Below are 23,671 nucleotides of genomic sequence, written 5' to 3'. Positions count from 1 at the left end.
CCACAGCGCCAGGAGGGGACGTTGTCCCGAGGAGCCCAGTTGATGGTGATCCTATCAAGTGTGTGGTCATTGCTTGCAGTGCACACTTGCACCGGTTAGCAGTAATGCCAGCTGTCACTCAACGAGCCTCTCAAATGTCACAAGTGGTCAGCATGGCAGTCCTGTGGTTGTGTTCTGTGAGTGCAGTCCTGTGGTTGTGTTCTTTGAGTGTTGCCATTTAACAGTGGGGAAACTAAGGCACAGAGGCATTCATTCACTGCTTCTTCGATATGAATGGTGATCCATTATCTAAGAATTCATCCAGACCCGCTTCTTTCTTTTCCCATTTCGGGCTGGACTACAGCACCCCCAGCTACAGGGCTACATCTGGGCTCAGAACAGGACATCAGACTGCAGAGTAGGAGGAGGTGAAGAACGTGTGATGTGTGGGGCGGAGTGAAGCCTCCCTGCTGCCAGCTCTGGCCTGCCTTTTCTAGCTCCTGGGTGGCACAGAAAGTTCCAGAAACACCTCAAAAGGAAGAGTGAGCCATTTCCCCAAAGCGCGTCCTTGGAAGTACCATGGGGCACAGTCCTTCTTTGACGCCCAAGGGATTGACCTGAGTCGGGCAGGACACAGCAGCCACGGTGTCTCATACTTTCCTAGACCCGCTCCACTCATTTCCTTTCAAGGACACGCCCTTCCTCTGCCCCAAAGAAACCACAGGTCCGAAGGCAGGCGCCGTCTTTCCCAGGCCTGTGCTTGTCCACGCTCCAGGAGTCCCATCGTGGTTAGAAGATGCACTCTGGAAGCAATTCACCCGGAGTCCCAGCCCCACCCTTCTACTGACTAGCAGGCTTCTACCAAATGATTGAAGCTGTCTTCCTTCATGTCCCTTCCTGGTCCTAGTGCCTCGGCCAGGCCCTCCGTTATGTAGCCAAGGCCTGGCTGTGGTGGGACTTAAGGGTCCTCCTCTGAAAGGGGGGTTCCACATGGATCTCTCTCCTGGCCCCCTGCAAGGGCTCACCCAACACCAGCTACCGGCTAACCAAGACCCCCTTATGACTCTGAGAAGGGCTTCGCTCCTGACTGCCCTCCCAGCTGCCTATTTCCACTGCCCCCAGTAACTGAGCCTGTTCCCCCTGCAAACAGGTACCTGTACAAACTGCGGGATTTGCACCTGGACTGTGACAATTACACCGAGGCCGCCTACACGCTGCTTCTCCACACCTGGCTCCTCAAGGTGCTGTCCCTTTGGGTGGAGGGGACGGGTGCTAGGGGCCCCTCTGCCCTGTTCCCTACCCACAGTGCCCTCACAGCAAGTGGAAGTTTAGAAAGGCAAAAAGAAATCAAGTCTAAGAAATGTCTTTTCCCCCTGTGCCTGCCAGCAGCTGGCCTAACAGATTGCGTTTCTCCCGGCTCTGCCCACCCGTCAGGCTTCCCATGCCCTTTATCTTAAGCAGCAGTAGCAGCCCCTGTTTGGCAGGACCTGGGCTGCAGATGTGCATAGCATGCAGCCGGGTACCGACTTCTCCTCATCAGCAGACCCACTGAGCTGTTTTCTTTCTTGTGACAACTTTGTTGTCTGCAGACAACATCAGCATGGTTTCCTCTGGCCTTCTGAAAGAGCTGGGCTGAGACTCATAGGGGTTTGGAGAAAAGCCTGACCCACCACATGCTGTGAACCCGTGGTCCAACAAGACAGCTTCGCTAAACTCAGAAGGCACGGCCCAAACAGAGGTGGCGGGGAATATCTCTCTGGTCGACCACGTCACAGGGTGCAGCTGCAGGGCTTCGTCCCGCTCCTCCCTGAGACAGCTCTCACCGCTCACTCTTGTGGGTTTGTCTTTTTGAGGATGTCCTCGCTGCCGGTCAGAGCAGCCTCCATACAGACTGGGTATTCACCCCCCCAAGAGGACACTCCCCATCATGGTACCCCAAGTTTCCAGAAAGATGGAAAGGATGGGGGAGAGGAAGATGGAAAGGGAGGCACAGAGAGTGGGGAGGGGGAAGATGTCGATCCCGTGTGACACTTCTGTCCCTCTTGACAGTGGTCAGATGAGCAGTGCACCTCGCAGGTAATGCAGACGGGCCAGCAGCACCCGCAGACCCACCGGCAGCTGAAGGAGACCCTCTATGAGACCATCATAGGCTACTTTGATAAAGGAAAGGTAACTTGGCCCGTGGGGACCCTAGCCACTGAGGAGGGTTTTCTCCGCACCCTACACCCAGGCATTAGTGGGGCTCTCTCTCTCCAAGAGTATGTTTAAAAAATACTCTCTCCAAAAACATGCTCTAAATCAGACCACATTTCTCCACCTCCATCCCTACCACCAGCACCCCCGCGGCATCGGCATCACTAGAGATTGGAAGAATCTGCTGCTACCTCACCTCCGCCCACAGAGCACGCTACCCTTGTAAAAGAGGCGGTCTTAAGATACATGTTGGATCCTGTCACTCCCGTACTTACAGTCATCTCAGTGGCTCCCCCATTCCAGTTAGAATAAATTCCTCCACCGTCCACATCCCTCCCATGCGCCGTGCCAAGCTCCTTTCCACCTGCGGGAACCCTGCACATGCTCCTCCCAAGTAGGAGCCTTCCTCCTCCAAGGCGTTCCTGGTCTGCCTCCTTCTCATTGCTCAGATGCCCATCCTCAAGGAGGCGTCCTCCATTTCCCTGGACAAATGCCGTCACGCCTGCCCGGAGCCACCGCGATTGTTTCATCCAAGCACTTAACTCAAGCGGACACCATCCTCCTCATTCCATTGTCACTCGCTGCTGCCTGGCTCCGCACTTTAGCATGCCAGGGCTATGTGAGCACCACCTTTGCCTTGCCCCCTGCTGAAGGTCCAGTGCCCAGAACAGAGCGTGGTATGAAAGGCCCAGGGAATATACACTTGGCAAATGAATGAATCAGGTGTATGACTGGCATGACGGTACCCTTGATAGTCTTCCAATAGTAAGGTTGGGTTGGGTCAGAAGTTTGGGCCAGGCCAGCTATTGCCCGCCCTCCATCTCCAGTAGCTCAACCATACCCCTCCATCCTTTAGAGGGCTTCGTGCTCTGATTTTGGAGCCAGGAAACCCAAGTCTCAACCCTTCCTCCTCTTGTGGTTGCTAGTTGCCGTGGACTTGGCCACCAGTCATGGCGACATGTGGGACAACAGAAGGACATGCTGCCCCGTTCTGTACCATCTTCCCAGACAATGCGCTGTGGTGATACATGGGTTTTTTGGGGCTAATTTTGGGGAGGAGAAATCACCAGGCCTTTTTTCCTAGTCTCTCCTAGTCTGGAAGCTCTGCTGAGACCAAGCCATCATGGGTGACCTGCTGGTATTTGAAGTAACATTACAACAGGCTTACAGCCAGGTGGTGGCCTTGGCCTTCCACCAAGTACAATTTCCTTGGCTTCTCATTCCCTGTCAATAAGAGTGAGACTCCAGCAATAGCTACTTTCTATTTTAAGCGTGCACATCAAGTGAAAAAATGCTTGGAGAGCACCTAGCCGAACACCTGGTGCATTGCAATGCACTTTAATCATTGTCATCGTGGTTATCCTGCTCCGCCTTCAAGGTCCCAGGTCCCTGGCCACTGGCCACCTCCTCTCTTGGGCCTTTCTTCTTCAGGGTTATAGCTTACCCAGAGCCCTGCCTCTCCCCTGAACTGCAAGCCTCTCAGTCCCTCATCGCATAAGCCAACCCTTAATTAGAGTCTTGTCTTGTGACCGCACGTCATTGCCTCTGTCTTGGTCTGATCTCCCCACCTTCCCTGGAAAGACAAAATGAGATCATGTCTGAGGGAGGGCTTATAAATTCCCAGGGGCTCAGCGGCTGGAGAGCACTGCTTTTATAATTCATCATGATAAGCCTCTTGAGGGCAGAGGCTCTGCCGTCCCTTGAACCTCCTGCCCCTGGGCCTCAGTTCAGAGCCTGCTGTATGCTGCTCAGTCGATTAAGTCAGTAACATCATGGATGTTTTAAAAGGGCATTGTACCTGGTCCCTAGCAAGTCATCTGGTTAAACTCTGTGCTGAGCCGGGATGAAGAAAGCATGGTCCCCAGCCTAGTCTCTGAAAGCAGATGTGAAAATTATTCTCTCCTTCTGGGGGAGGCCAGGGCACAGTGACACTAAGGAACTTTGGGAACAGAGGAAGGACGGCTCCCTGGAAAAGCCACTGCTCTGACTGGTGACGGAATGCAGCCCACACTCTTCCTCACCACCCCCTTTCAGCATCCTTCCCCCACATCTCTCAAGGAGTGTGTCATTTCAGACACTCACAATGACTTTCTACTCCAGGAAGTCATCTTGTTCTGACCTGGTGGACTCCTCTTGATCCCTCAAAACCCAAGGATTACATCAAGTTATATGTCTGACTTACCCACTTATTTCCCTTGACAGCAGGGTTTGTCTCTCATCCACCATATTGTACCTGCTCCATCGCCACACAGCATGCCTAGAACCCAGCAGGCACTCAATAAGACATGTTTCGATTCAGTGACGTGACTTTCAGAGTTCCAGTGTCTGTATCCTAGATATCTAGTACCTGCCCCCCAAATTCCCCACCCCCCACACACCCTCTTAGTGATTCCTAAAACGGTGGAGAACATTTCTGTTCCCGATGCATGTCATGGCAGGGGTTGGCAAAGACTTGCATTTGAATTAACTGTCCCTTGACCCAACCCCAAGGTGCTACCCCCACCTCCCTATTCTGGCTCCAGAGAATGCCCAGCCCTGCCCTGCCCGCTGACTCGGTCCCTCCTGGAATATAAAGCATTTTTATGCTGCTCACTAAGCTGTCCGTGGGTTTACAGCCACGGCTCTCCACTCAACGCTGGGTTTTATTTATTTTTATGCTTAGATGCAGAGAGCACTTTTGCTACAAAGCACACTGCATTTTGGCAGCCTTCCCCAGCCCTCCCCCTCATCCCTGAGCTGCTCCGTTCAGGTGCCTTCCCCGATTTAAACCAAATGTGAAGTGGAATGAGTATCCCTGGAGGTTGCCAGGGCTCCGGTTAATCCCATCCCCTCTGCTTCCCGGCAGAGGGTCCTGGCCCCCATTGGTCAAGATGGCAGGATCATCTCTTTGGCTTCTGACCTAAGAGAGAGCAGAGAAGAGGTTTCTCTTATGCCCAGGATTGGATCTCTCATTTATTTATTTTTCAGCCTGGAGAGCACTGACTTAATGTTTCACTCTTTTTTTTTTTTTTTGGTACCACTCCAGGAGCCATTGTAGCCCAATAGTTAAACATTTGACTGCTAACCAGAAGGTTAGTGGTTCGAACCCACCATCTGCTCCACAGAAGAAAGCCCTGGCTCGAGCTCCCTTAAGGATTGAAACCTAGAACACTCGATGGGGGCAATCCTGCTCCATCACACAGCATCTTTCTGAGCCCAAACCAACCCAACGGCCCCAGCAACAAGTACCACCCCACCTCTACTCCGTGTAGCTCCCCCGCCCCCAACTCACGTGCCTCAAACAGCCCCATGAGGCAGCCACAGTGGCAACATGCAGACACCCTAGGACTGAAGGTCAGGAGGACTAGGGTCTGGCCCCAAGTTGGCTCCTGGAAAGTTAGGTGACCTTAGAGGAACCGGTCACTACTCTGCACCATTACCTTTGGGAACATAGGCCTGACATCCTGATGCTCAAGCTACCCCCGGGGGTAGTGCAGAAAGCCAAAGATTTAATCCACTAAGCTAGCTGGTGTAATGTGTGGGGAGGGGCCAGGGGGGCGGGGCACTAACAAGAAGGCTGGACAGTGGTGCTCAGATTTACAGGCTGACCCTGCACTAACCTGGGGCAGGTGGCTTTGTCTAAGACTTCTTTTCCCACTTGGGGAATAAAAATGCTAAGTGACCACCTCCCAGAAATGATTGTGAAGGTCCACAAAGCTCGGATGTAAAGGATGGAGCCCGATCTGTGGCTTTTCGGAGGGGTCCTGGTCACATAAGGGCTCCATGTTGGGCTGCAGTTGGCAAGGTCAGCAGTTCGAAACCACCGGCCGCTCTGCCAGGAGACAGACTGGGCTGTCTACTTACATAAAGTGTTACAGTGTCAGTAACACGGGGGCAGGTCTACGCTGTCCTAAGGGTCGCCGTGAATCAGCATCGACCCCAAGGCAGGGGGTTGGCTTATAGCCGTTTTGAGCAGGGCTGGTGGCATAGTGGATACGCATTCAGCCGCTAACTGGAAGCTCGGGGATTTGAACCCTCCAACCATGCAGGGAGAAAGCTGCATCTGTCTGCTCTGTCAAGATCGCAGTCTTGGAAACCCTGTGGGGCAGCCCTGCTCTGTCCTGCAAGTCCGGAGCACTGTGAGGCAGTCACCTGTCTAGCAACAGGAGTGTTTGTTATGACTGCTTCAATATCGCCCGCTATTGCAAAATTGAGTAGCACACTTGGCTGCTAACCTCGAGGTTTGTCGTTCGAGTCCACTCGGAAGCACCTTGGAAGAAAGGTCTGGTGATCTACTTCCCAAAAAATCACCTGGAGAAAACCCTGTGGGGCAGAGGTCAGCCCATGGCGTTGCCATGAGCCGGGGCGACTCCACCACGACTGTGCTTTGTTTTGCTTTGTGCTTGTTCTGATTCCATTACTGATCAAGCCACTAGAGTGAAGCCAGAGAAGGGATTGTCTTTCTGGGGAAGTCCTGGCCCTCCCTCTGCTGGGCTCAGGTGCAGATCAGAAAGAGGCCGCTGCTCAGTCGCACAGGGCACTGCCAGGCAGGCGTCCCTAACGCACCCTGGACCTGCATAGCCGCCCGGCACCCCTCACCTCTGTCTCCATGGTCTGCCCTCTCATAGATGTGGGAAGAGGCCATCAGTCTGTGCAAGGAGCTGGCCGAGCAGTATGAGATGGAGATCTTTGACTACGAGCTGCTCAGCCAGAACCTGGTAAGCAACCCTCCCAGGGAGACAACTGCCCTGGGCACTCTGCACTCTCAGGGCCTCGCCTCACTGGGGAGGCTGGGGAAGGGGTTGGGGGGGGTCTCAGTGAGGCTGTGCTGCACACCTCTCCGCCAGCTAGGAATATGTCCAAAGGGAAAACCTCCTGATGTCAGCCTCTTCTCACTGAGTGTTGAGTCCCCAGGAGGCGACTGGGGTGCAGTGGCGGCTGCTACAGCCCCCAATAAGTACGCTGCTTTTGCATCTTACTTTCACAGTAAGATCCCCACAAATCACTAAACCAATTAAATAAAAACGCAAATTTGTGCTACCGATTAACGGATAAATCACATTAAAATGCTCCCCATCTGGCCATTCCCCATTAGCTCCTTGCTGCTCATGATTTGGGGGGGAGGAGGGTGTGGGAAGAGGGGGAAGCCAGCCTATCCTGCGTGTGCTGCAGAGGCCAGCACTTGGCGGGGACGCAACCTCTGCAGGGAGAATGCAAAGCTTCCTGGCTGCTCACCCCCTACACACGCGCACACCGCACACACTCACACACGTGTGTTCACACACCTGGGCACTGGCTGCCTGAGAGCCAGGCCCCAGAGTCCCATCTAGGTCCATGGAGTGACCTGTCTAGCTGTTTCCGGGGAACTATCAAGTTAGAGGATCAGGGAGGAATGTTAGCTTTGGGGGAGACAAGGAGCAGATGGACCGCATGATGTTTTCATTCAAAGCAACTGAACTGTGCACCATGTATAAGGTAGGATGCACACACACACACACACACACACACACACATATATACTTACAAGAACAGACACTTTTGTCCACCCCATGTGTATGTCCACAAAGATATTTTCATACCTGGAGGCTCACCTGCTCTTCTCAATGTATGCATTCATGGTTGCACACACACACACACACACACACATGCCAGTGCCCAGTCATGCCCACCTGACCTATATGCACGTCTGTGCACAGATCCTTTGCACACACAGGCACACGGCCAGACTCCAGCAGGTGCTCCTGCACAGCCCATCACCCGAGGCTGAGGTGCACTGCCCGTGAGGGTGCTGATTACTGGGTGACCACCACCAACTGGACGATGCCACCAGGTGTACACTAAGACGTGAACTCTTTCAGAGATGTTACACTAAGGAAACCAGGTACCTCTTAGAACGGATGAGATCCACAAGGTGTGCATTCCTGGGAGACTCCTGTATCGGGAGACACCCATCATCTGTCCTGACATGCTCGTGCCCACGTGTGCTTCCAGTGGGGGATGGAGTGATCGTCGTCAGGACGGCAGATGGAGCCTGCCTCAGTCAGGTCCACCCTTTCCTGGCTGCAGGATGCTAGCCTGCCACTCATCTACAGGCACAACTGCTCAGGGGGGTGTGGTGACAGCGAACAGGTCGGCCAGCTAACCGCCAGCACAGTACTGCTTATATTACAAATGCAACTACTACAGTGAGGTGGACAGAGGCCTCCACAAATACGTGACCAAGCACACCTAAACATCGGTTTCCAGGACCTCTTGGGATGATCTTGTAACCGGGGCACTTTTGAGATGAATGTGCCTTTGCTTGTACCTCTGTGCCATTACCCACGGTGGCTTTTCTCCCTTCAGATTCAGCAGGCAAAGTTCTACGAGAACATCATGAAAATCCTCAGACCCAAACCAGACTACTTTGCCGTTGGGTACTATGGCCAAGGGTTCCCCTCCTTTCTGCGGGTGAGTTTGTCGCTGGCTTGGTCGCTGCAAAAGCAATGGGGGGAGGCTCTTGGGGTCTAGGCATATCAGCTGTCCCTCTGTAGTTCTTGGGTCTGCTCCGGAGGACACTAGCAGCTGGATTCTCCCTGTCTCAGCCGCTTCCTCCTAGCACACACCCCAGTCACCCTCATCACCAGCCTCAGCCACCCCACAAAGACTTGAGCTGGCCCTGGCGGCACGGAGATTCCCAGCACTGCAGTTAATATTTCCGAGAGCCTGGGTGACCTGTGTTGCCCAGAAGATGCTGAGAGCGATGGTTCAAATGCTGTAGTCTCAGGGTTCCTTCATTCTCTTCAGAGTTATACAGAACTCAGTACTTAGAAGGAACATTAATATGTATAAACTACAGTGATTGACAATGACAGTATTAAAACTTAAAACAGGAAACTTGTGAATATTCATCAATTAATCTTCAACTCGCGGTAATAAACAGATTGCATATTAAACCCAACCTTTTAATTGAAAAACAGCTATATTGCCTAATAAAAAATCCAGAAAAAGGATGGCATTGTTTTATAGTTCTGTAAACCTCTTTCCTGTCAGCCTTCATAGGAGACAGCTGGATTCTCATCTTGTTTCTGCGTTCAGGCTGTTTCGATCTCACACATCAGGCAGTCGCTACAAAACCCGCACCCATGTGAGACTCGGGTGTGCAAACAGCAGATAACAGCTCTGCATATTAGGAATAAAGTTTTAATCATGTGGGTCTCTGAACGCGTCGTAGGGACCCCCAGACATCCGGGCCTCCTACTTTCTAATCCACTGGTGTAGGGGATTCTTCACACATTAGATAGTGAGTTGGATCAGGCCAGCTGTAGACTGCCTTCCAATCGGTGTTTGTGATTCAATTCAGGAGGCAGGGAAACAGTCAACATGGTACATGTGATCTTAGATGCCACGCGCTTCATCATGTGGTCAAGGAGATCAGCCAGAGATAGCATTCACTATGGAAGCCAGGGTTGGCTCATGGGGTCTATAATGGCATTTCTCAGCCTCAACTCTCTAAGATGTTAGGTTTGATGATCCCTAGTTTGTGAGGCTGTCTTGTGTGTTATCGGTTGTTGAGTAGCAACGATTTCTCATCTCTACTCACTAAATGCCAAGGAGCACCCACCCCAAGTTGTGACAACTGAACATTACCAAATACCCCTTGGGAAGCAAAAGAGCCCCATTTGTGAACTGCTGTATGGAGAAGGGGACTGTGGCGAGGAAGCATGAACCGTGTTTGTCTGGACCTTGGGCTGGACCCGGTCCTGATAGAGCTATGTGTTGGTTCCTTCCAGCTCCCTGGGCCCTCCAGGCTGGAGGCACCTCGACACAGTCTAGCAAAGGCAGGGGGAACCTGTGTGGGTATGTGAATAGCGGGTGGCCTGCCCCAGAGAAGCTTGAGTGAAGAGTTTATTCTGGAAGTTGCACCTAGGGCGGCTTGAAGGGCTTTCTTAGAATGCGCATCTCCTCCTTCCATTAGAAGTAGGCTCTGTCAAGACTCGCTGTGCCCCAGCAAGGTCAGGGAGTGGAGAAACAAAGAGGAGAGGGGTCTGATAGAGGTCAGCGTAACGCCATGCTTCCTCCGCACACCGCCCAGTTTGGTGTAGACCACACCCTCCCAGTCTGAAACCTCTGATGGGTCTCATTTCTCTGCAGAACAAAGTGTTCATCTACCGAGGGAAGGAGTATGAACGAAGAGAAGATTTCCAGATGCAGCTGATGAGCCAGTTCCCTAACGCAGAAAAGATGAACACAACCTCTGCGCCTGGGGATGATGTGAAGAACGCCCCAGGCCAGTGTATCCTTGGGGAATGTGGCGGCCAAGGGCCCGGCAGAGACAGCCTGGCAGGGATCTGACACACCCTGTCTTAGAAGCATTCAGCACCACCAATTTTAGAGGCCAGTGTGGTATCTGAAGGACCCATCTGCCCTCAGTTCTAAGTGTGGCACTCAGTGACTCATGCAGTCGCTCATTCATCCATGCTTGCAGTGCTGTGCATGGAGGCCTGGCATAGTGTCCCGCAGGGAGAAGGCACTAGAGATGGTATGCACTCCTGTCATCGTGGAGTTCCTAGTTTACTAGGCAAAACAGAACCATGCAGCTAATCACATCATTCAATATTTATTTATGAAAATGTGGCAAATACCCAAGGGAAGCTAGGGTACCGTGGTTGGAATGGCAGGGAAGGTTTCCTTGAGGAAGGGGATCTTTGGGGTGGGTAGCTGGCCAAAGGTCAGCAGCAGGTGGGGAGAAGGTCCCAGAAGGAAGACAGGGTCATCTTGTGCAAAGGCCTTGAGTCGAGGGGAGCACAGCAGGATCTAAGAACTGAAATGCCCCACATGGTTTCAAACTCCTCAAGGTGGCTGATCTCAATAAAAGAAGGGTGAGATAGAGCAAGGAAGGGAAGAGAGGAGGGTACCCTCACCGCCCACCCACCATTGGAGCACAAGAGTCAGGCTGAGCTGGCCCAAGATGCTGCTGGGACAGTTGTGTAAGATGTGCTATAGCGGGTTCTGATGCACCCAAGCAGGAGCTGGCGCCGGGCAGAAGGCAAAACTTGCCATGGCAGAAAACACATAAACCCAAGGATAAGGCAGGCAAGTGAGCCAGGGGAGGCATTAACTCAGCCCGGTTTCTCACATCATGTCCTTTAGCACAAATTAAGTTACAGCCTTTAAAATGGGGTTGACAGGTTGCATGGCTGGTCTACTAAGTCTGCCGAACCTGAATCCAAATATTTTCCCCTTGGGTAATACATATTAATCTGTAGCCTTTTCATTATGGCTGCCTGCCCTTCATGCCTGCTCTACCCTAGTTATTTACAAGAGGAAATGCAACTGGTGGTGGTGGGGGGGGGGGTGGAGTGGCGACTGGTTACAAATGCAAGACAGGCTATAGGCGAGGTGCAGGATTAGTATCTGAGACTCTTGTGTAGAGATCCTGGTGTTGAACAGCTCTGGGGCCTTTGAACCTGGGAGGGGGGAAGACCATGGTTTCCTCTTCCTGGGGAATAGTATCATATTTATAGTTTCTAGCCCTGATTCAAAACAGCCGGAGTGGTATGGTGGATTATGAGTTGGCTTGTTAACCACAAGGTCAGCAGTTCAAACCCACCAGTCACTCCACGGGCAAAAGATGAGGCTGTCTGTTTCTGTAAAGACATACAGCTTTGAAAACCCCAAGGAGACATTCAGCTCTGTCCTGGAGGGTTACTATGGAGCAGAATTGATTCACAGCAATGAGTTTGGTTTGTCGAGTCCTGATTTAAGGCATCCTCGAGGTACCAGGGCTAACTAGCTGGGCTGCTAATGAGAGGGTTGGTAGTTTGAGCCTACCAGCTGCTCTGCAAGGAAAGATGTGTCAGTCTGCTTCCCTGGGGGTCACAGCCTTGGAAACCCTAGGAGGCAGTTCTAAGCTCCCCTCTAGGACCACCCAGACTGAGTAGACTAGATAGCAATGGGCTTTAGGCCTGATCCAGGTCTCAGGTGACGCAAACTCTATGCATGACTGCTGACCTAAAGATTCATGGTTTGAACCCGCCCAGGGATATCAGAAGGAGAAAGGCATGGTGATCTGCCTCTGTAGAGTCTATAGCGGAGAAACACTGCGGAGCCGTCCTGTGCTGCAGCCCCTGGGGTCAGACCCTACTTGATGGCAAGGGACCACACCAGCAGGCCAGGTTCAGTGCCGGAACCTCGTGGAGGGGACAAGGAAGGGAGGAGGAATAGCATTTGTTAAACGTTCACAGCATGCTATATATGGGTTGAGTGCTTTAGTCTTCACCAAACACCATAGAAGCCCTGCTGGCACTGTCAGGTAAGGGTTGGACTGCTGTCCACAAAGTCAGTGGTTCAAACCTACCAGCCGCTCCTCAAGAGGAAGAAGAGGCTGTCTGCTTCCATAAACATTTACCTAGCCTTGGAACCTAATCTACGGTTGCTAGAAGTTAGAAACCACTTGGTGATGGTGGGTTGGTTGGGTAATTTTTTAAAAAATTTTTTATCTCGTAGAGAAAGGGTGTGTGAGACAAAGGGTAGCACAGCTTACCTGAGGTCACAAAGCGAGTTAGTGATGGGGTTGGCCTTTAACCTCATGACCTATTTGCCTCAAAGTTGTACTTTTTCTATCGCATAATATTTTTGTAAAGTTTTATTGACAAGATGCTTTTTTAATGAACTGTTTGCCATACAGTGTTTCATTTTATCCCCATACTGACTGTAGGAGTTGTATGCATTTACTATCCCCCTCCCCCCTCCCCGAGAATTTAAGCAACTTGCTAGGATGTAATGGAAGTAGGATTTGAACTCAGGTCTATATTTTGCCAAAATCTGAGTTCTTAGTTATTATGTTCTCTTGCCTTCACTCGTTGAAATAACTGCTGGAAGACCATTTGGGAAGATGATGGATCTTATGTCTTCCCACTTAGGTATTCAGGTGGGGGAAGAGCTCTTTGTCAGGAGTCCACTGTCCCCCATCCTCAACAGTTCCATGAACAAGCGCAGCACGTACCGAGTTTGGCCTCTCAGCCCCTGGGCTCTCCTGGAGGCCTCTGGACAGACTCGATTCCTACTCCTGGTCCAAGGCCAACTGCTACGTTTAGTGAAGAACCTTCACTATCAGGGTTGTCAGGTTTCTTCTGTAAAGGAGTAGCTACTTTAAGCATTATAAGCCATACGGTGATCTCTACCACAATGACACCTCTGTGTTAATGAGGAACAACTAGATCACCAAAACGCAAACTAATGGGTGTGGCTATACTCTAAAAGCAAACTTTACTTACGAATACTGAAGTTGGACTGCCCTATCATAGTCTCATGTTCAAGATATTCCTTTAAAACTGCTTTAAGGATTAAAATCCACTCTACTCACAAGTAGTAACCCAGATTTGGCCCACTGGCTGTCGTTAGTCAGGCCAGGCCCCAGACTTGGCACCTTTCCACAGTGACTAAATATTGAGCATCAGCTTTGGGCCTATGGCTTTGGAAAGTCACCCTAGTGGGCCTCAAAAGGATGCTTTTCCTGAGCATCACCACAGCCCTTCCCGTAAGATCGCTTCATGTCAGCACTGCCCTCTCCCAGCCTCTTTCATTCATGGCAACCCGAGAAAACTGGCTGCACAGTGGAGAGGATGCAGCCAGTGCCACTGAGCATGGGAGTGCTCCCCAGATGTGAGATACTCAGTCCTCCACATATTAGTATGCAGTGAGTATGCCCGGGGGAGGAAATGGAATTTCATTTGAAATATTCTGCGTTGGCCATTTCTTCTGTATGGCTCACAGCCTCTGCCATGGGAAGCTCGCAGCAGGGTGGGGGCTGGGGGAGGGACCGGGAGGGAAGGCACAGTGTAGAGAACAAAGCCCGAATGAAAGGTGGACAGAGCCCTGGGGAATTCTGCGAGAAGGAATTCACCCTGGAGGGGGTGGATCTAGTCTTAATGGAGGTGGTAGTTTCCCCTGCCTGCCTAAAGGGTCCACAAAGAAGACACTGTGGGGGTGGGGAGGGAGCACATTCCCCACTGAGAGAATAGTGTGATCTGATGGATAAGCAGAGTAATGGTGGGGAGTGGAGGAACGTGTGATTCCTTCATTGGCAGAAATGCCGAGCCCAGGAGAATCGTTCTTGGAGCTGTGACCCTCAGGTGTAAAGAGAGAATAAGATAATGTGTATAGTTAAAGATGAGAGGCAGGTACGGGAGGCATGTCTGGGATGTCGGGAAGCAGAGGGTAGAACTGGGGTTTGTGACAGCTGACTCTGCCCATTTGATTTGCCATATTGTGGGGGCGAGATACATAAGACAGCTGTAACCCAGAAGGATGACCAAGATCTGACCTACGTAGTGCCTCTCTACTAGTCTGTGCCCACGACAGGCATCACTAATCAATCATGCAACTCTTTGTAGAGCCTAGACACAGCCTTGCATCGGAACGGTAGGCAGTTCTCTTAAGCTTTCAGAGTTGTTTCTCCAACATCAGTGTGCCAAGGGTCTTGTAAAAATACAGATTCTGCTGCAGTAGAGCCGGAGTGGGGCTGGAGCTTTCCTCATTTCTAACACACTCTTAGGTGATACTGACGCTATTGATCAGAGGGCTACATACTGCGTAGTGAGTAAAACGCTCTGGGCTTAGAGTCAAAAGACCTAAATGCAACCTACTCTTCTGGCAAGCTGTGTGACCTTGACTAAGTTGCCTGGTTTCTCAGGTCGATGTCCTCATTTATTAAACGGGGCCGTTTTATTCCGCAGAATTGGACAGACGAAAGGAGAGCATGGGTAGAGATGGTCTAATCGATGGGGCGCTATAAATTCATTTGATGGAATTATTGGCAATGATAATACAGGATGATGATAATGGCTAAGTGCCACTAACCAAGTGCTAGCAGCGACCAGGCTCTGGGATAGATTTGCACATGTCAGGCAGGCATGCTGAGCAAAATGGGGACTATGAACCAGTCTTTCAGAGCTGGGGAGCAGCCAGCAACCTGAAATAGGTTCACTGATCACCTCTCCCAGGGGGGCTGGCGTGGAAGGCCTCAGCTGGGGACCTGCAAGGTTTAGGACTGTCCCTTTGGCCAGCGACCGGTTGTAAGCCCTTAACTGCAGGAATTTCAGACATCCAGTGTTTCACTGCCCAGCCTGTTTTGGACGAGCACCCCAGGTTCAAGAACAAGCCGGTGCCTGACCAGATTATAAAGTAAGGCCTGAAGCTTCCTGGGCAGAGGGGTGAGAAAAAAAATCCCTTGGCATCAATCAGCTGAGGTGGGGGCATGGCAGGTCAGGTTCAATGTCAGCAGCCAGCCTGGCTACCAAAGCCTCCTTCTCTTCCTGTCTTTCAGCTTTTATAAATCCAACTACGTGCAAAAATTCCACTACTCCCGGCCCGTGCGTAGGGGGGTCGTCGACCCTGAGAATGAGTTTGCTGTGAGTATCTCCCTGCCCTTGCCCAGCTCAGGTCATGACCTCCCACCGCCTTCGCCAACCAAACCACCCATCTCCCAACCGCAAATGGGAGGAACTCGGTGGAAAGCCAAAGGAAGTGAACCACGTCATCCCTTTCCCCGAATTGTTGGATGCGAACCTTTCCCCTGCCCATCTTGAGGAGCCTCTAGAAGAGATTCAAAGAGCTCTGTTCGCACAGCAGTTAAGTGCTGGTCTGCTAGCCAAGACTGGCAGCTGCAACTGACCCTGCAACTCTGAGCGGGGGAAGACTGTGAGCTACTCCCACAAAGACTGCCCTCTGGGGAATGCCTCTACAGAGACATCTCTACTCTCCCCTGAGGTTGCTACGTGTCAAAGTAAATGTCATGGCACCTAGCCTTGACAGCCTTTCTACTCCTGTAACGATTCATAGTCTTGGAAATCCACAGGGGCCCTTCGACTCTGTTTTAAAAGATTCCTGATTCCAAGTGGACTCGATGGCTTGTGGGTTTGTTTTTGGTTGGAGTATTAACAGGAAAGATAGGCACCTTGTCCACAACAGAGCATTCCCACGCGATCAGGAGATAGAACCCCTCAGGGTGAGGTCCATGGGTGGAGTCAAAGCTTCCAGAGAAGATCAATAAGCAACCATGGTGATTTGATGCCTCACGATCCCTTGATTATTTTTGAATGTGCGGATGTGTTTTCCAAGAGTGTGTTGTGGACTTTTGCTAACCTAAAGGTTGGTGGTTCAAGCCCACTGCTTCCATCAAAATTATAGGCAAGGAAACCCAATGGAGCAGCCCAACTTCATAACACTCGGGCCTCAAGATCTCAGCCAAGAGACCTACAGCAGCCTGCTTGGCTCTGTGTACATTGCAGCTGGGATTCGGCTTCTCTTCTCAAAGGCCAGGGCTGGATGGAGGTGGTAGTTCCTAGTCTCTCTCAGATCTTTGTCCAATGCCCTGAGTCTTAAGATGTTTGTTATCACAACCCCTCAAGTGTCTAGCAAGACCTGTGAAACACCCACCCTCCCCCAAATTTATAAGTAAAGACCTTTGGAAATTGCCTAGAAATTCATACTTCCTAGCTGCAGGCCTAAACCTACTTGACCTAAGTTCTGGACGAGCTTACATTCTGGATTGAGAAAGAATGTTTGGGGGAAATAGGGGATTTGGGGAAATGGGAGGTCTGGAGCCGGGCTACATTTCTACCATGCTTCTCCAAGGCCCACATTTCATGAGCATCTTGCTTTTCTGCCCTCTTGGCCCGCCCCCTGTGGTACAGTCCATGTGGATCGAGAGGACCTCCTTCGTGACTGCCTACAAGCTTCCCGGGATCCTGCGCTGGTTCGAGGTGGTCCACATGTCCCAGGTGTGTTGGAGTGAGGTCGGGTGGCCATGCCCCTTGGCAGACCCCCTCCCCCAGGAGGGGAGGCCCTGCCGGCTTGGTGAAGGAGGCAGACAGGCTTTGGGTCCACAGTGCTGTGGGAGTCCCAGAAGTCCCATACAGAGAGGGGCCTGGGGCCCCCGAGGGGCTGGCCTCCATGCTGTCATGGGTTTTTCTTCTTTCAGGTGAAATCCATGTAAGATAAAACCAACCACTTTAAAGTAAAATATTCCATGGCATCGGGCACATTTCCAAGATTATACAACCACCAACTCTTATCGAATCCCAGACCATTTCACTCACCCCCTCCCGTCCCCCAGCCTGACAGCCCCATCTGCCTTTGGTCTCCACGGATGGACCCACTGTGGACACTTCCTGTCAGTGGAATCACCACTGTGTGACCATCTGCATGCCCGATGTTTCCACCGCCCCCTGGGTGGTCCAGGGTCATCCACAGTGGCACTTGTGGCAGCACTCAGTTCCATTTTGTGGCTGAATGCGATTCCGTTGCATGGATGGATCACAGCACACGGTTGACCCTTCCATCAGCTCATGGGCACTTGGGTGGCTTCCACACTCTGGCTGTTGTCAGCAATGCTTCTAATTTGCAGGAAAGGGTTGTATACCTAGTGTATACCTGGTGCTGTATTGGTTATGAGCTGGTTTGTGATCTGCATGGTTGGTAGTTCGAAACCATCAGCAGCTCCGTGGGAGAAAGACTGGGCTTTCTACTCCCATACACAGTTACAGTCTCAGAACCTCAAAGGAGGTTGCCTTGAGCCAGCATTAGCTCAAGGGCAGAGAGAGTGAGTATATACCTAGTGTGTACACGACATCCACATCTACATGTCTAGTGTATACTAGAAGAGGAACTGCTGGATCATACATTTTGGAAGAACCCTCTTCAAGATATTTTTGAATCATCGGCTTGCTGTGTTTTGTAACCATGCTATTTTCCACTCTCATGAGGATGTGTAGTCTCTGAAACCCACAGGGGCAGTCCTGCCCTGTGCGATCAGGTCACTGAGTTAGAGTCGAGGGCAGTGACTTTGAGTTAGCAAAAGAACAGCGTTGTAGTTTGAGGTGGGGACCCAGGGCCTGGCTTCTCCTCCAGCCAGTCACGCTTTTCTCATCCCAGCAGTCCCTGAGGTCGCCGTCCAGAAGCTGAGAGTGAACCCATTTTATCGTTAGATCAGTTGAGGGTTCAAAGAAGGCAAAACTCTGGCTGGGATCTAGACGTTTGAACTCGCTTGTGCAAATCTTGCACCGTGAACTGGGGCTCCCATGCCCTGGGGCAGCTCAATACTTTGCAGCCCCAAGGATGCAGGGAAGGGCCCCGATTGATTGTGAGGACAACCACCAAGCAGTAACTTGATAAGCATGTCTTATTCAGAAAGTTCTCCAACAAATACGTAATGCATGTAACGCATGCCTACCACCGACAGGCACTGTTCTAACACCTGGGATTTCAACAGGGAGCCGACGGTCTAATGTGGAAGACGGGCTGGAAAATAAAACTAAATATATACCAAATGGTGATAGCCATTATGGAGAGACTGAAACCGAACACCGATGCAGGAGGGGTGGCTGCTTTAAATCGGGTGGCTTAGAACCGCATGCGCACTAAGCTGGCTTGTCAGCAAAGGCCTGGAGGAAGTGAGGGAGGGGTCCAGGTGGAAATGGAAGGGAAAGGCAGTCCAACAGAGACAATGACAAGTGCAAAGTCCCTGGGGTCAAACTGGATCAGCCCGATGTCAAATCATGCAGGACCTTGCAGATCCTCATTGGGCCTTTGGCTTTTCTGCTGCATAAGCGAGTCCACACTGAGACATCCCATTTCTGCCCTCCCGGCTCGCTCCACACCTTCCAAGGAACCCAGGAGTTCCCTCTGACCTCTGCTTCCACAAGTCTGGTCCAGACCAAGAAATATAATAATGAAGACACCACCATCAAGGATTTATTGAAAATGTGCTAAACCACTCAGGCACATGGTCTAATTTAAATCTCACATAAACCCTGTGAGGCAAAGATTATTATTCTGCCCATTTTACATAAGAGGGAATTGAGGTCCAGAGTGTTTCAGAGCTGGGAAAGACCACAGAGGCCATGTCTCCAAGTGTTCCAAAGTTAGGGTCCCAAAAAAGAAATAGACACTTTGAGACAATAGGGAATGGCGGAGCCTGCGGCAAACTGCAGTGGCAGATGCCAGTCGGTAAATTCCATTGTGAAATCAGAATCAAGGTGTGGGCTGAACATTAGGCTCACAGGCCCGGTTTACTTACTCGCAGGCTGCCAGTGTGCAGTCTCCTCCTGCCTCTTGCCCAGCCCTATTATTTTTCACAGGCCGAGACCAAGGCCTGATGAGGCTGGAACTGCCAAAGCAATCCGTGGCAGAGGTGAGGCATAGTAGTTGCACCCATCCTGTACAGCTGATGGCATCCTGAGGAGGATCTGAGAAGATGATATTTGTGAAATGTCTGAAAATTACAAGGGATTGTGGTCACGCTGTCTTTGACTGATGCTCTGGTCCCCCACTGTCCTTCATCATCCATGTCCCCCTTGCAGCCAGTAGGACAAGGTGATGCGTTATGCCTGCATTGGCAGTTTGGAAGCTGGACCTCAGTTTAGGCAAGAGGCCAGTATTGAAAGCCTTGTCCAAGGTCCACCGTGTGAACAGTTTGTTTGTAGAGCTTGGTCTGTGAGGTGTTGGCAAGAGAAGCTGACCTTTGCGATCGGCATTCTCCCCAGCTCTGCCACCACCTGCTCTTGAACAAGTGACTTACCCTGGTGTTGGGGGAATCAAAGGAGAAGATGTGTGGGCCATGCCCAGTGGGGACCAACACAGAAGGAGGTCATCAATACATGGTGGCCTTTCCATTGTCATCATCATTACCGTTCTCCCTGTGATTGGCTCCTGCATTCTAGACTTTTCACCTAGCTCTGTTCTCAGAATTATGTATTGGGTCTGCAAAAATGCCTTACGGGAGAAACTGAAGTTCTTTTCATTTTCAGTCTCTGTTCCTGATGGCTGTAATGAGATTAAAGATTTTGAGATTCAAAAATACCTTTAAAAATTGAGGGGGGAGTACAAACCGGTCGATAGGTCTTTCCATTTTTAATCACTTGCCTTCGAGCCAGCATCTTGCGGTGGCATGCAGCTCTGGTGTGGAAAAGCACCAATCGACACCGGGCTGCGTCTGAGTGGTCAGGATAGATTCTTCTTAGAACCTTGACCTTGGAATCCCTGAAGGGTTGATCTATAGGCCTTTCAAGGTAATGGGATTGCAAGTTGCAATTTGTGGGAATATGTATTGCAGCCCCTACTCCTAAGAAGCATTTCCCTTCATGATTGTACATGACTTCAGGGCCGACAACAGCTCAAGACATGTTGTCCCCGCACTGGTGCATACCAAGACAGAGGACAATACTGGGGACACACAGCACGGAGTTAGTCCTGTCCAAACTCCCCACAGTGAGGCGAACCAAGAAGGGAACACAAGAAATCAGCAATGGGAGGAAAGGCAACACAAATCACCCCTAAAGAGTCCCCAAAATAGACTTCAGGCTAGGAGGGGAAGCTTCGGGAATTCTCCCAAGACCAGTGGGGAGATAGTCATAAAGGTCAGTGGACAGACCTACAATCATGATGGTACATGAATGTGTGTGTGCCTGTCTGTGCATATGTACGCATATGTTCATATGTGCATGTCTGTCTGAGCATGTGCACGTGTGCTGGTGTGCCTGCCTGTGCATATACTTGTGCGTGCTTACGTGTGTGCATGTGAGTTGTGACCCAGAGAGGGAACAATACAGACAAGGATAGTCCACCCCCATGTCTTTCTTCTCTCAAGGAACCAAACCTATTGGCATTGAGTCCATCACACATAGTGCCCCCTGTGGGTTCCGAGACTGTAACTGTTTATGGGGTAGAAAGCCCAGCCTCTCTCCCAAGGAGCTGCTGGTGGTTTCAAACTGCTGACCATATGAATCACAGCCCAATGCATAACCATTACACCACTAGGGCTCCAGCAGAGAAAGCTCCTCTCAAAAAAGACTTGCTCCCGGGGGAGAGCATGAGGAAGCTGTGACATCGTAGGAATTTAAGGACACGTTTTAGACAGCTGACAGAGAATGGCTAGAAAGGCTGCTTCAGCCCCTCTCAGATGCCTCCATTTAAAATAAATAGTGTTGGGTTTCTTGGTTTGGAAGGGTTTTGGTTTTGTTTTGTGTTTTTTGGGTTTTGTAGTTTAGGTATGAGACAAGTGGCATGCTATCTGGATTCATCGTTGCTTCATGTACTGGTCAGAGACCTGGTGCCCTAGTGGGTTACACACTGAACTGTTAACCTCAAGGCCAGTGGTTCCAACTCACTCTGCAGGAAAAGATGAGCTGCGTGACCCTGTAAAGATTTGACATCTTAGAAGTCCAGAGAGGCAGTTCTACTCTGTGCCTTAGGATCACCATGGTCTGAGTCAGGGGGACAGCACTGGACAGAAGGTCAGACATCTAAACTACCAACTAAGCTGCTCCGCGAAAGAAAACCGGGGCCATGTGCTCCCCCATGAAGAACGGTGCTGGAAGCCGCAGAGTGGCTAGGGGTCAGAATCTATTCAGTGGCAATGGGGTTGGCTTTGGGTTTTCAGATGCCCAATTATCTCACTACCACTTCATAGATGATAACATGTGGGTCCCTTCTTTCAAGACCCTTCCTGCCATCGCCCACCCCAGCTAGGGAATCCCCCCATTCTTTGAACACACGCTGTTCTCCTTTCCAATAACACATACTGTTATTAATAGCAAGACTTGATATTATACCGCTATAATAACACATACTGTTGTTAATAACAATACTTACCGGCAGCTCTCTGTAGTGGGTCTTCTCATCCCTTTAGACAAAGGAGGCTCTGAACGTGTAGGAAACCGGCCCTACATCACACCACTCACTGGAAAAGGGCAGAGCTCAAAACTGCACTCAGATTTGACTTATTTACTTCAGCCTAGGGGTCAGAAAGTGACGGCTCATGCGCCAAATCCTGTTTTTTACCTAGTTTTATAAATACCTGAATTGGAACAGAGCCCTGCTCATTCGTTCATTTGCGTATTGTGTGTGGCTCCTTCTGCATTGAGCTGCTGCAACAGGCATGCTCCGGCCTGGAAAGCCTAAAGTATGTGCCACCCAGCCCTTAACAGAAGTTTGAGAAAGCCTCAGTTCATGTCTGACTCCAGGTGACCCCTGTGCCATCCCATTAGTGGGCGTTTGAAGGCACTCTGTTCAGGTTGCTCTCCAGGAGGATGTGTAGAGGTGTTTTAGTCCCATCTTCCCAACTGAAGGCGATCTAACTTGGCACAAAGGCCTTTCCTAACCACTAGGATTTAGGACTTACTATGTGCCAGCCCAGTGGAAAGACGAAACTTCCTACTCCTGTGAAGAGTTTGGTCTCCAAAACTCACAGGGGCGGTTCTACCCCTGCCCTATACAGTGGCTATGAGTCAGCATTAATGCAAAGGCAGCAATATGGGCCAGGCCGGGTGACCTCAGACCTGATGGGTTCATCTGCAGATTGGTTTCACCAAGGTCATGAGAAGAGAGCATTTCCCCAGATTGCACCTCAGCAGGGAGGGCCCAGCCCTTGCATTTCTCGCCCCACACAAATCCCTTTCTCACTAAGCAGACCCGTCAGCCTGCACCTCCAGAGACACACAGCCCCCAGAGCTCACTCGTTATCATAAGATCCTGCTCCAGCCCTCTGGGAGCAAGACCGCATTTGGACTCTAAGCCAGGATGAAATCAATACCAATAAGGATGTCTGTTTGTAAGGCAACTGCTCAGGCTTTCTTCTTGGTGATCTGATTTTCAACAGACCACCATCAGTCCTCTGGAGAATGCCATCGAGACCATGTCTGCGGCCAATGAGAAGATCCTGATGATGATCAACCAGTACCAGAGTGACGAGAGCCTCCCCATCAACCCGCTCTCCATGCTGCTCAATGGGATCGTGGACCCCGCTGTCATGGGAGGGTTTGCCAAGTATGAGAAGGTGAGGACTGTGCAGGAGCAGTGGTGGGAGGGTGGCACGTGGACCCACAGCTGGGAGCACCCATCCGCCCTGCTCATCCTTGTTCCCTTGGATGGGCCTTATCCACCTGTCAGAGTGTCTCCAGCCTGGGGCAGGAAGGAGGAGGAGCCATGTGGGCCCTTTCTCCCACTGGCCACAGCTGGGCCTCTCCATTCAGGAGAGGTTTGGGGATGACTGCCAGCCAGGGAGGACACAAATCCATGGAGAGCTCATGACACCAGTGTCAACCCATCTTGTGTCAGTCTGGATAGAGGAGAGAAACATACCCATGGACACACATATGCATATAAGAAATAGCTTGCAGATGGTGGAACTAAACAAGCAAGGCAGCTGCACACTGGTCCGATGATCCAAGAGCAAGAGAGAGAGAGGCGAGGCTCGCTGAGCCATTTATCTCTCCGCCCTTCAACCAATCTCACATGTGTTCATTGGCCATGCTGGCACAACAAACTTACCTATCACACATCTCTTCCACAGAGGGTTTGGAAAGGACTTAAACAAATGGAAAGAATTGATAGGCAGGATCTGTGGAAATACAGAAAGATTAGGAGATCCACTCCTGAAAGGTGGGAAGCTAGAATCTAGATGTTTGGGTCCTAAAGGTTCTTCAGAAAACCCTACACTGGTACAGATAGGAACTGGAAACACAGGGAACCCAGGACG

At 51.0% G+C, this 23,671-nt stretch overlaps 1 protein-coding gene across 1 annotated transcript in view; it reads left to right on the top strand.

Annotated features, from left to right (window-relative positions):
• Nucleotides 1–23,671, top strand: part of DOCK2 (dedicator of cytokinesis 2) — a 526,484-nt gene that overhangs the window by 483,707 nt on the left and 19,106 nt on the right. Inside the window, exons 37-45 of the mRNA XM_004696777.2 lie at nt 1,130–1,220; nt 2,029–2,148; nt 6,780–6,869; nt 8,497–8,601; nt 10,285–10,426; nt 15,237–15,318; nt 15,461–15,545; nt 16,830–16,916; nt 22,793–22,969. Of these exons, the coding sequence (XP_004696834.2) occupies nt 1,130–1,220; nt 2,029–2,148; nt 6,780–6,869; nt 8,497–8,601; nt 10,285–10,426; nt 15,237–15,318; nt 15,461–15,545; nt 16,830–16,916; nt 22,793–22,969 (979 nt within the window). The remainder of the gene's footprint in view (nt 1–1,129; nt 1,221–2,028; nt 2,149–6,779; nt 6,870–8,496; nt 8,602–10,284; nt 10,427–15,236; nt 15,319–15,460; nt 15,546–16,829; nt 16,917–22,792; nt 22,970–23,671) is intronic.

The sequence above is a fragment of the Echinops telfairi genome, unplaced genomic scaffold (assembly GCF_000313985.2).
Source record: "Echinops telfairi isolate 266 unplaced genomic scaffold, ASM31398v2 ScPeMD7_7469;HRSCAF=8507_0, whole genome shotgun sequence".
NCBI classification, from domain to species: Eukaryota; Metazoa; Chordata; class Mammalia; order Afrosoricida; family Tenrecidae; genus Echinops; species Echinops telfairi.
Note: the sequence above shows the minus strand (reverse complement) of the source record. Positions and strands in the feature narration are given on the sequence as shown.